Source organism: Vipera ursinii (assembly GCF_947247035.1).
Source record: "Vipera ursinii genome assembly, chromosome: 6".
NCBI classification, from domain to species: Eukaryota; Metazoa; Chordata; class Lepidosauria; order Squamata; family Viperidae; genus Vipera; species Vipera ursinii.
In genome coordinates this window covers 61,933,959-61,946,333 of record NC_139515.1, presented here as the reverse complement: position 1 = coordinate 61,946,333, position 12,375 = coordinate 61,933,959, and the positions used below count along the sequence as shown (strand labels likewise).

The 12,375-nt window shown below is 36.3% G+C and overlaps 2 protein-coding genes across 4 annotated transcripts in view; one reads left to right on the top strand and one right to left on the bottom strand.

Moving 5' to 3' along the window:
* Positions 1-8,045, bottom strand: part of FAM227A (family with sequence similarity 227 member A) — a gene marked incomplete at its 3' end in the record, with an annotated part of 30,242 nt that extends 22,197 nt beyond the window's left edge. Inside the window, exons 1-6 of the mRNA XM_083365370.1 lie at positions 7,997-8,045; positions 4,437-4,493; positions 4,166-4,287; positions 3,110-3,195; positions 1,472-1,550; positions 895-983 (exon numbers count right to left, since the gene is read on the bottom strand). Coding sequence (XP_083221496.1) covers positions 895-983; positions 1,472-1,550; positions 3,110-3,195; positions 4,166-4,287; positions 4,437-4,438 — 378 coding nt within the window. The 5' untranslated portion in view covers positions 4,439-4,493; positions 7,997-8,045. The remainder of the gene's footprint in view (positions 1-894; positions 984-1,471; positions 1,551-3,109; positions 3,196-4,165; positions 4,288-4,436; positions 4,494-7,996) is intronic.
* CBY1 (chibby 1, beta catenin antagonist) lies at positions 5,926-10,375 on the top strand. 3 transcript variants are annotated; one of them, XM_083366495.1, is made up of 6 exons: positions 6,009-6,036; positions 6,515-6,611; positions 7,084-7,243; positions 7,418-7,523; positions 8,645-8,760; positions 10,044-10,375. In XM_083366495.1, exons 3-6 carry the CDS (start codon positions 7,217-7,219, stop codon positions 10,122-10,124), a joined length of 330 nt encoding a protein of 109 aa, XP_083222621.1. In that variant the 5' UTR covers positions 6,009-6,036; positions 6,515-6,611; positions 7,084-7,216; the 3' UTR covers positions 10,125-10,375. The 3 variants fall into 3 exon arrangements, with proteins under 3 accessions (XP_083222619.1, XP_083222621.1, XP_083222620.1); XM_083366493.1 differs by lacking the exon at positions 7,084-7,243 and having other exon boundaries at positions 5,926-6,036; XM_083366494.1 differs by lacking the exons at positions 6,009-6,036; positions 7,084-7,243 and adding an exon at positions 6,043-6,379.
* Positions 10,376-12,375: the final 2,000 nt, after the last annotated feature.

The window sequence follows — 12,375 nt, the reverse complement described above, 5'->3', positions numbered from 1 at the left end:
ACCTGGAAAACACCTCTGGAGCCCAGATCAAGCCACAGGTGTGTGTGTGCAGAAGCATCCCCTGGCCTTAGATCTGGGTGGCAGCAGCCTGGAAAACACCACTGGAGCCTGGATCAGGCCGCAGCAGGTCACAGAAGCATCCCCTGACCTTAAATCCAGGCGGCAGCAGCCTGAAAAAGGTGTCCAGAGCCCCAATCCAGCCTCCAAAGGCACATGGAAGTGTCCCCTAGCTTCAGTTCCATTCTGTGTTGCAGAGAACAGAGGCCTAAAGTACCATGAGATCACGTGAGATCAGTAACGTGAGATCCTCGCCCCACTGATCTCATGTGACCTTGCATTACTTTAGGCCTCCATTCTCTGTGAATGCACCGAAGGTCTGGAGCAGCCAACAAAGTGAAGGATCTTAATCTTTGCAGGGTATTGAAGGCCTGGTGCCTAGGGAGACCCGGGGCAGGCGGGGGTGGGGAGGGTGAATGCTGCAGAGCCGCTACGGTCGCATGTAACTTTGGGACTTGCTCATAAGCACTAGGGGGCACTCATCACATAACTTTGAACAAATGTTAAGTGAACGCTCGTAACTCGGGGATTACCTGTACTATTAGAAAACATTTATATTTCTTTCAGACATGCATAATTATAGAAGTTTTGTACAGAAGCACCCAGAATTCCAAGTAAGCATAATAAAATATTTTGCAATATCAGCATAATTAATGGAATAGGTTAATGGAATAGTTTAATAGTCACTAAATATAAAAATTCTTATCCTGTATGATTTCATCATAGCATACATCCCACAGTAAAGTTTGTATTTTCTAACCATTAAGAATAATATAGCTTCTAAATACTATTACTTATAGGAAAGAATGATTCTTGATTTGTCACTCAATATCATACCTTTTTCTGAGCTATTTTTTTCTGATTTCTTAAAGTACCTGCATCTGACCCAAGCCTTCCATACTTTTGTATCACCACCTGTTCCTTCTCTGCAATATAAGAAAAAGAACACTCATATTGAGCACCTGAGTAGAAGCTCACTTAATATGCAAATTTAATTGGTATGTAATTATTCAGGCATAGAATAGCTTTTGTTTTGTCATGCATTTAAACCTAAATGGAGCCTATTTGTACAAAAAAATCAGCTACTGTAATTTGGTATTAGCCCTGATTCACAATCCTCTAATAAGCCAAAATTAGGACCATTTCTATGTTCCCCAACTGTACTCATGCTCTAGGAGTGAACTTATGAAATTTTGAAGATGTATGCTAAGCAGATAGAAGAGGGGTAAAAGTTCACATCAAACAGCAGTTTCCTCAAACATTCTGGATTCTTAACTATGGTTACTAGAAGAACAGTTTGGTAAGACATCTGATTTAAGCAACAATGACAAAAAGGGATATTTTTAAATATGATGTAATGAAACCTTATGTTTGAACAATTAGACCACTAATTTAATATTGTCATTATGCTTACCTTTTACTCTGCTTGTACGTCTTCCTTTTCTAGGACCCTTCAACCCTGCATATTTCCTCTGCATCATATCCTCAATCACCTTAAGTCGTAACAATGAAGAAAAAGATAAACAGATACAATCTTCTTTAAAATCTCTGAAATTTATCTTATTTATGGAGAACCAAGAAGGAAGGGTGCCCCGACGACTCTGGAATGATGGTGGTCGTTCCGTTCGTCTTGGGGAAAGCCTTCTAACTCAACAGGAGAAAGATTGTATTTCACCGATCAGCCCAAGCTACTTGCAACTGAAGTCCAAAAGAACTAACCAGCACAACAGTAAACAGTGTGCTTGAAACTGGGTGAGGAATCTGATTTTCCCTTTTCTATTCTACACTTAATTTCCTGGAAAAGATCACCAAGAAGCAAAATACCTCTAAAAGTGAAGGAGGGGGACTTTCGCCCCACCCTTATACTAGCAAAAGCGGCGGATTAAAATTTCCTGGGGGATCAAAATATATGGTAGTGAAATAAATATATAAACTTGAAAGTTAAAATTTAATTTTGGATAAGTTTAAAACTGTTGAATAGTTAAAACTCTCATTTTAAAGACCATTGTTCATATTGAAAACTAAATAGATGCTGACACCTAGTGGTGGATGAAGATTATGACAGTTATGATTTCCACAGAGAATTTGCCAAAACCTGGGAAAAGCTAATCTGTGTTTGTGACCTTCAAAGCTTTAATAACAAAGAGCAGCTGTGACCAAAAAAAAAAAAAGACAACAATCTGGGCTCCAGATAAAGAGAGAATTATAAACTTTTTTAAAAAAATAAGGACTGTAACAGGATATATGATGAGGCAACCAGAATGATTAGATAGAAAAGAAATATATTGATGTGATTTTTAGGAATATTAAAACTGTATTATTTCAAGGTTTGCAAATAAGACATTTTAGGGAAAAGGGGAATCAACTAAATGTACTATGTGGATTATGGATTGTAGAAACCAATTGTTAATGATTTTTCTTTACAAATGTAAACCCAGACAACACACTGTTTACCAACTATTAAGTGATTTATGTTTTTTAAAAAATCAATAAAATATATGGGAAAAAAGAAAATATTCTCTATTCTGTAATTCCTGTTTATCTCAACAGTTATCTCCTCCATCAAAAGTAATGGAATTTTAAAGCGCTTGCCTTTCCTAGAATCACGTTTTTCATTTTCAGTTGCTCTATAAATTTTCATTTACTTAAAGAAATCCAAATCTCCATATTTCTAACAATGTCCAACCTGATAAATAACCCATTCATGTGGAACAAGAATGATCTAACTCTGGTGTGAAGAAAAGTAATACAACTAATAACCACCAATACGCTTCCCCAAAGTCTGATAACTATTTATATGCTCTTCTACTATACATATTTGTGCATAAGTACTCTCAAGCTGAAAAGTTTTAATTATTTAAACTGTTCATGTAGCTGTATCAGCTTAGTATCTGCTTTTTATTTTGTGCATCTACTCAGCTGCGTTGATTTTTAGTTTGTCATCAGAAAGGCTAAGCAAAGTATTTGACAATCCCTAAGTTGTTTAAAAATACATCAGAAAAACATTCTGGAATTCTGCATGTTAAAAATGCTGCAATATATCTTTACTTACCACATCACTACTGTCGTATCTTCTCAGTCCCAATTCTAAATGAGATATTTTTTTATTCACATTTTGTATATTGCCAATGACATACACTAACAATTTTGTTAAGGGTTTTTTCAAGTCTATAAAGTATACAAATGTTGCTGTTATTTCTGTTTCTTTTTCCTTTAATATTGCTTTTATATATGATATTCATTATTTTATTTGGGGAGCCAGGTTAGTGTAGTGGTTAAAGCACCAGGCTAGAAATCAGGAGCTCATGAATTCTAGTCCTAATGGCAAACCACCTCTGAAAAATCTTGCCAAGAAAACTGTAGGGACTTATCCAGGCAGTCTCCAAGAATTGAATACAACTGAATGGAAGAAAATAAAAGTCATTTAAGCAGTGCTTTTTTTGTAAAAGAAAAAGGTGCCGGAACTCACACATGTCATACAACCTGCCTTGCCTACCCTACAAGATTCCATCCAAAAAAGGTGCCGGAACTCCGTTCTGAGCGTTCTATGAGAAAAAAGCCCTACATTTAAGTATATAGAAACTAGACTTTCTAGAATACTGATCTTGGTTGGTGCAAAGTTCAAATTGAGTTCCATTCCATCTTCTCTTAATTAATACTATTAAATTCTTAGATTTGCTGTAAGTTAGTGTTTTGTGAAAGAGCTGTTGGGGTTTAACTCTGCTAGCTTCTTTTCTTGGCCCCAAGACACTAACTTCCCATACAAGGTATTTCTCATAACTGTGTAAGGGACCAAAGGACATCCACTTGATTGCCAGATTTCACCTTTCTATTACCTATCACAGATTTGAAGGTTACTCTGATTTGTAAGGCTCTGAACAAATAATTATTTTTATCACAATTAAAACAATCTAGTTTATTTGGTTGCAATTATTTGTATTTTTCATAACAAACACTTAATTCAGAGATCCAATTCAAGTCTCTTTTAAAATAAATAACAATTTGTATCACAAAAGCATATTTCTGCTAAATGGAAATATACACGTGTATATAAAACAATATTTTCATGCAAAGTTCATGTTATTTGTAACTAGTGAAAAAAAGATACAGCGTGGAAGGTCATCTAAATTGCAACTCATGGTTTTGCTTCTCTCTTCTTGGGTTGAGGATGGCAAAATCAAGAACCCACTTAGGGGGCTTAAAAATGCTTTAGTATGTATTAAATCCATCCTGCAGAAAACAACATTAAAATATCAGGAAGGAAAGCATAGTTTCATTTAAACACACTTTTATTCAGTCATTTTATTCTCAATCATCCTTGAAGTTAACAAATTATCATCAGCTTGTGTTGGAATGTGGAAACAAAAGGAGTCACTTACATAGGAAACTATAGTGGCAACTTGCTGTTGAAAGTTCTTTTCACAATAGCTTGGACCCTGTTAAAGAAGATATACAGTATTAATGAAATTTTGCAGATGGAATTTATTTTTCATAGGAGTTAGAAGCTGCCTGGACATGGTGACACCTTGTGATATCATCTGGGAAGAGTCTGCAAGAGGTGAGGAAGTGGCCAAAGTAAAAAGCAGTTGCATTAGCTATCAGGGAGGGAAGTGAAGATTGAATTGGGACTATCATGAATGCAATGGGGGAGGTGGAGGAAAGGGGACAATATGCTGGGGACTTTGAAGTGGGCTCCAATACAATCTTCTTTAAAAAAATGAACTTGGATTTAACTATATTAATAGCTAGCCTACTGCTCAGTTTCCAACATGAATTTATTTACTTAAAACATTTATATAGGAAAATGGGGCACTGTGGGGAAGATACATGTTTACGTGATGATATAAAATATCTGTAAATCACAGTGGAAATGAAGTCCGCTGCCTTACATCTAGGCATGGTAAATAAAAAGGAGATCACATAGACTAGAGGATAATGAAGATATATTCTGTACTGTTCCGAACTGTAGGATCCAGAATAATGGATTTTAAGTCATTAGAACGTAAGATTCCGATTATTAAAAAATGCCTCCTAACAATACCAGAAATTCGACAGTGGAACAAAGTATCGCGCTCCTTTCTCTGCCTAGATCTGTCCAAGAGCAAACTGGACGAGCTGAGACTCTAATTTGGTACGTGGGAACTACAACTTGTTGAGCACTGCCCGCTCAGGAACAACACACCACATTCAGAGCTCCCAGCCATTGTTCAGTTTGGGGACGGCTAATACGGAATAAAAAGCTCACTTTCCCGACAACAACCAAGGCTCGAATCACGCCATGGACCGCCCTCTCCCGGAAGAGTCGAGCTTCGCTCCCTCGCTTGGCGTCCTTCTGTTACCGTAGCAACCAATGGAAGAAACTATTTCCTTAGTCTACCTTTACACCAGACTAAAGGGGAGCCTAGGACCGCTTCGCTATTACTGGAAAATGTGATAAATTGGGAATAATTTATTTGAGAACACAGTTTCTGAACAACAACATTAAAAATATCTCCATCAACATTATTATTCTTTCTTTCTTCCTCCCCCAGTTTACAACGATGGTAAGATCCTATTGCCGCTGCTGCTGTTCACGCCTCCTTTCACAGTAACTTAGGTCGCTACCATTACACGAGGAGGAGGGCTGTATCTTCTGATACGGGTGATAACTTCGTAAGCCTTCTACTCATAGGACCATCTTCTCCTGTTAAGAGATTTAGTTACGCGTTCTTAGTTTATATATTTTCAGTTTGAATGAGTGTATATCAAAGCTTATTTTCCGAATTGTGCAATAAAAATAATCTCCCCCTCCCCTCGTGTGGTACTGTCTGCTGTCCCAACTATCTTGCGCTATCTTCCCGGGGATACCGCGGGGTGCAAAGCTTCAAACACCGGTTAAGGGTACGCATGCGCAGATTGGTTGCGAAGGTTGGAACGGTTGTATGCTTTGAGATCGTGATCATGCTGTGAAACTTCCCTAAATTTGGTTTGACGTACTAGGTATGAGATGCAGGGTGGCTTCAAGAAAATGCTGCCCCTTCTCATACAGCTCCTTTAAATGTGGTGTTAACTTGGATTCGACATTTATGGCACAGGATATATCTGATTCTCCAAAAATCCTCCAGTGGGGTATTGCTCGGGGCAGAGACGGTAATAGGGCTGGATCGCTTGAAAGATGTATTAAAATTGCCACCCGCTACCTTGAGACGGTCTACTCAGCGACACATCAGTGAAATTCAGCCGAGCAGCCACTATTGCACAGATACTCACATGTTGCATGTGATTAAAGCAGTGTTTGTGGTTGCTCAGGGCTATTTGGCCAAACCTGGTATCTTCTGGAGATGTAGGTTATTATATAGACTGGGAATTTATAGTCTGGTTGAGGTCGAAAAGTTCTCTGTCTGCAACCCTTGTGGACAGTGATTGATCTATGCATTTTTCAATAAAATAATAATATCTGGGAATTTTTTTTTCAAAGATAAGAGGAATTTAGAAGGATGCCACTCTTTGGAAAGACATTCAGTCCAAAGAAAACTCCACCCAGAAAATCAGCCTCACTTTCCAACCTCCATTCGGTAAGTTCTAGAAGAAACTGAAGATCTATGCTATCTTTTTCATCAGAATATAAGAATCTTTAAGCTATTGTCCCATACAATATTGTTACTTGTTGAATCCTACTTGTGATATTACACATCTTTACCCATTTTTATTTAAATAATAAAATATCCTTTTAACAATAAAAAACTGTAAAACTGAACATAAAAACACAAAAATGTTGGCTACAACAACCACATATTTCTATTTTGAAAGCAAAATGTATTTGGCCATCTATCCCCACTTGAAGAAAGAACTGTATAAATAAAAATAATGTTTTACTTTCATTGTGTGGAAAAGAAGAGATTTAGAGCAGTTCTCAAGTTCTATGAAATCTTTATTCTGTTTTGTAACATGTTAGAGAAGAGAGTGGGGTTTACATCTTAGCTCAGCCTAGTCCACCTCTTACTGTTTTGTTTTGAACTTTTTATAGTTTCCATTTCCCAATCTTAGGTGGAGCTGGTTTCAGAGGAGGTTGGAAAAGAAATGTGATATTGGAGCTTTCCTGATCTTGATGGTTGGAATTCAGCATATTCTGCAATGACTGGACACTAAAGCTATAACATTGCATCCATATTTCTCTAAAATGATGCAATATTATGGGAGCATCAGTGTGAGGATGCTAAACAACTTCCTATGCATACTTAAATAAGATATATACTTTTTATCCCCTAGAATAAATGGATTTGGCATTTTTGTACAAGCTTGCCTCATGCTAAGAAAATAAATAGAAATTACGGAAGACAAAATATTGTGAAAGTACTGAAGTGATTTTGCTGTTTTACAGCTGGACAGATCTACCCGTGAAATTGAGTTGGGCTTAGAATATGGAACTCCTGTTATGACACTTACTGGACAGAGTCTGAAGTTTGAGAATGGCCAATGGATAACTGGTAAGAGAGAAAGAGCAATTATCTCAGTGACTCCAATATTCTGCAGTGTCAGAGATGGTTTAGATCCTGATTCCTTCCAAACAGGTGCATAATCAGCCTGATGAGTTTCCTGCCATCATCTTTTTTTTAATGTGCTTTTGCAAAAACTGGTTGTTATTGGATTGGGTGTGCAAGTAGTAATTATTATATTAGGGGTGGCATTCATATTATAGTTTAATCCGGTTTGGTATTCTTGCTAAATCATAGGTTGAGACAGACCTTGTTCCTTCTAATCCTTTATATAACACCAAATCTCATTTTCTCTTGGAGGCATAAAATAGTCTTAATATACACCAAAACATACCCATAGGGATATCTATTGGTAGATGTGCAATTTTATTTGAAAGACAGTGGAGGAAGCCAGATTTGTTTAATGACTGTGTGATTCACTTAACAACCATGGCAAAAAGATTGTAAAATTGGGTGTGACTCACTTAACAATCCCATGCTCAGCAATCACAAGTTTGGGTCCCAAATGTCATCATAAGTTGAGGACTACCTGTATCCAAATATAAGGAATATTTGGAAACTTTAAGAGACATATTCTAAACTCTGAGATGCTGTAAACAAACAACAGGGGCCTCTGGGCCTGAATGAAATGGAGTGTGTGTTGGAGCCTTTGATGTGAGAACTACAATAGGCTTCTATCTGTCCACCTGGGAAATGAAAGGTAAAACTATCTTGCAGATTGGAATGCAGAAAGGGATCAAACTCAGAATACTAATAAAGACCTTATTTTTACATCATTAAAACGTTTGGTTGTCTTCGCTGTCATTGTAGAATTTTTAGCTGCAACTAAAATGTTATCATATTCAAAGATACCTCTTTTGGCCTCGGTTTTATGCTAGGCCAGACCTAAGTCATTTGCTATAATATATTGTTTGCAGTATATTTATTTATTATGCTTTGATTATTCTATATAAAGTGTTATTTTGTATCAGAAGTTTATTGTTTTTATGACTTGTTATTTTGTCTATTTTAGTAAAGCTAATGTGGTTGGGTTTTGCTGGGGTTCTGGCTCTCATCTTCCATTACATACCAGAGCAAGACAAACTAGATAATTTTGGGATATGTAATTCCAGAATCATTTGGAAGCAATGGGGACCGCAGGGAGACACAGCGTCTTCGCAAACGGAATCAGCAACTAGAAGAAGAGAACAATCTTCTTCGGCTGAAAGTGGATCTTTTATTGGATATGGTAAGGTCAATGTGTCATCTCTCTTTTTATCACATTTCAGGAGTTATTTAGTTTCTTAATGATTTCTTAGCACAATTTGAAAATTCAAATTAGTATGATTTGAAGATTTGTGGTGCTATTGCATTCCACACCTCTTGAATCAGTTACTGTGGGTGCCACACATGCCAATTCCAGGTGTGGTGGTAAAAAGTTTGAGGCCAAAGGTATATGAGGTGTGGGTAGGCAACCTCGGCTCTTTTATGACTCATGGACTTCAACTCCCAGAATTCCTGAGCCAGCATAGCTGGCTCAGGAATTCTGAGAGTTGAAGTCCATGAGTCATAAAAGGCCTACCCCTGCTTTTAGCACAAGGCACTCAGTAATCTGCAAATGCTTTGTTGGGAGCCCAGTGTATATTGTTCTTTACATGCTTGTATCTTCAAAGTGAATTGATTGCTTTAGGTGAGCCAGCTTTTGGCCACAACACAGGACAGCCCATAAGAAGAATTTCCCAGTGAACAAAACCTGTCATTCATTAATCCAAGATACTTTAGATACCTCATTATAAATCTGGAAAATTAAAACTACTACTGGCAACAGGCTTTTTCTGAGTGAGAAATGAAAGAGAGAATTTTTCCAGATAATTTTCAAATAGTTTGTTTTGTTAAGCATGTATGCCATCTCAAATCACAAACCATCTCTTGATAGCTTAAACATGAGGGTTAAAAACAAGAGTAATAAAAAATAAATAATATTTAACTACACAGCAAGAACAAAACAAGACCCACTAACTAAAATAAATAAACAGAGAATAGATCATGACCCAAACTACTCTGAGGCTTGTTGCAAAAGCCAGCTTTAAAAATTTGTGAAACTACAGCAGAGTCAGGATATATGGACTTACGTGGAATGCTGTTTCACAGGCCAAGCATAGCTATAGAGATCATCTGTGTTCTAGGTCCCACAAGATCATACTGGTTTGCAGGGGGGGGGAACTTAGAAATGACAGTTCTTACTGGTTAGCAGAAACAGGAGGAAGCAGCATTCAGATTTTTTATTCAATGTCTGAAAATGTATTTTAAGAATATAGAACAGAATACCATATGTTATACATTACCTGCGGCTGATGACTTATTTTTTAAGTATTACCTTTATCCCAAACACATGATTGAAACCCAGCCCCATCTATCCAAACTTTTAGAATAATTTTGCTTTGGAATAAAACCAAAAGAAAAATACTTCTGGGTGTGCCACAGCATTAGTATGTATGTATTTCCATTACCATTTATGCCTTTCACTTTCAGCTCTCTGAGACAACTGCTGAATCCCACCTCATGGAGAAGGAATTAGAAGAACTGAAAAATTACAGCCGAAGGAGAAAGTGAATTATAAATTGGCAATCACTAGGAGATAGAGGGAGGAAATAACAGGCAAATATGATTTAAAGCAATGATATTCAAGACTTGTAAAGTCACAACTGCCTTGGAAGACTTTGCTATTCTGGACTCTTTATAGTGTTGTGAGGAAGCTGGTATCTACTTTTTTTGTGAAACTTCTTTCCAAGTGCTCTTAATATTCATTATATTATTAATAGATGATTAAGTATAGAAAACGTATGTCACCATCCCAAGCAGATAGAAACCATTCTGAAAGATCAGGTGAGAAGATATGAACATTTCTTGCAATATATCTCAGGATATTTAAGCTAGAATGAATATATATATATATATATATATATATATATATATATATATATATATATATATATATATATATATATATATATATATATATATTGTGAAACAAGCAAGAAAGCTGAATTTACTCATAATTCATAAAACTGAAAACATGGTAAATTGCTTCTAAACAAGGCAGGACTGAAAGTCAACTTTAAATTATAAATGCTGTCTTGATTGAAAGGGGTTAAGTGTGAACTACCATAGCAACATAGCCTCTTTTTGCTTCATACAAATAGAGGAACTGGTTGCCTGGACTCATGTTGTGTCTAAAATAAGCCATTATCTTTCTTTAATGTACTTTAGGTTCATTATCCGTGTATGCCTTGGCATCTAGGAGTCTTAATGTTTAGATTGCAAAATACCTCTGGATTGTAGTTTCTGCCAATGACTTGGTATATGGCAGACAAAATAGATAGCACACCATATGTTTTCATGTAGTTCCTGTGTTATAGGAGGCATCACAAATGCCTCTGCACTTTCCCTGAACATATATAGAAAGCCATCAGTAAGATAATGTTTAAATCAGAAAAAGGACATCTTGAGGAACCTTAAAAGCTAAAAAAAATGTTGTGGGATCTGTTTTAATAGATTAGTCACTTGCTCACAGATACTTAAATGACGTAACACATTCATCTCAAAATGGCTTATTCTATAATTCAACAAAATTCATTAGGGTTGCCTTATAACTACAATAATTTACCTGTAAATTGCAAGAACATTTTTTATATACCTATCTTTGATTTTCTTCGATCTTCACACAGAATAGTCAATTCTTATTTTGGATCCTTAATTCATCACATAATAAATACTTTTTAAAATTATTTTTCTTATTTTAAAATTAACAAAGAACAAAACAAAAATGATAGTGGTATATACATCATCAAAAAGAAAAAAAATCGCAAAATGCTGTAACAAAAAAATTACAACAAATCCCATACAATCATACACTTGTCTAATACAAATATTTAAGATGTATATATTTCTGATAAAATTTATATGACTTTTTTAAACAACTGTATTCTGTATAAATGAGTTCCAATTTCATTATATTTGTCCATAACATATGCAAAGGCTACATTTAGAAAGAATCTGTTCATAGGCAGCCGGAGTCTTCAATCCATTGAGTCAAAGGGGCCATGAGTTCATCTGTCCAATGCTGCAATATCAGTCTTTTGGCCATAGTATGGACTCATCTGTTTAGAAGCAAGTGCATGTCTATGCAAGATGCAGTGATTTGAAATAATAGAACTGTTTCTTGTCTTAGCTCGTGTTATCGTGACCGAAGCTCTTCCTGTAATAGCTGCTGCACCATCGGAGCAAATTGCTACACACCAAGTCCATAATATTCCATGTCCACTGAAAAAATTGTCAATTATTGTAAATACTTCTTCCCCAGTCATTCTGCCTGGTAGTGGAAGACAAAATAATACATGTTCCAGTATATAGCCCGAATCAGGAACACGCACAAGGACAATTAATTGCACTTCACTGGTGATGTCAATACTTTCATCCAATTAAAATGCAAACTTTTCTGTTGCTGTGATCGTTTCCACTGCTTGCTGAGTAATGTCTGTGGCCATACCTTGTATTTGTCTTTGGACGGTGTTGTTAGAAGATGGAATATTACGAATAACAGCCATTTTTTCATCAAAGAGAATTGAAGAATTGCAATGACAGAGGAAACCATGACTTCAGTGATTGTGTGAGGCTGATTTCTTTTAGCTGCTATCAAGGACAATTGATAGACATAAGATGCTTCCAGACATTTTTTCGAGATGGTTGTGGACTTCATGAAAGCAGCATGGCATTTTATAAATTCGTCTCGCTTCTTCAAGAACAATACTACTGGCTTTTCAGTGTGCTCTTTAGGGTTTTTTTTTGTTAAATGTCTGCAGCA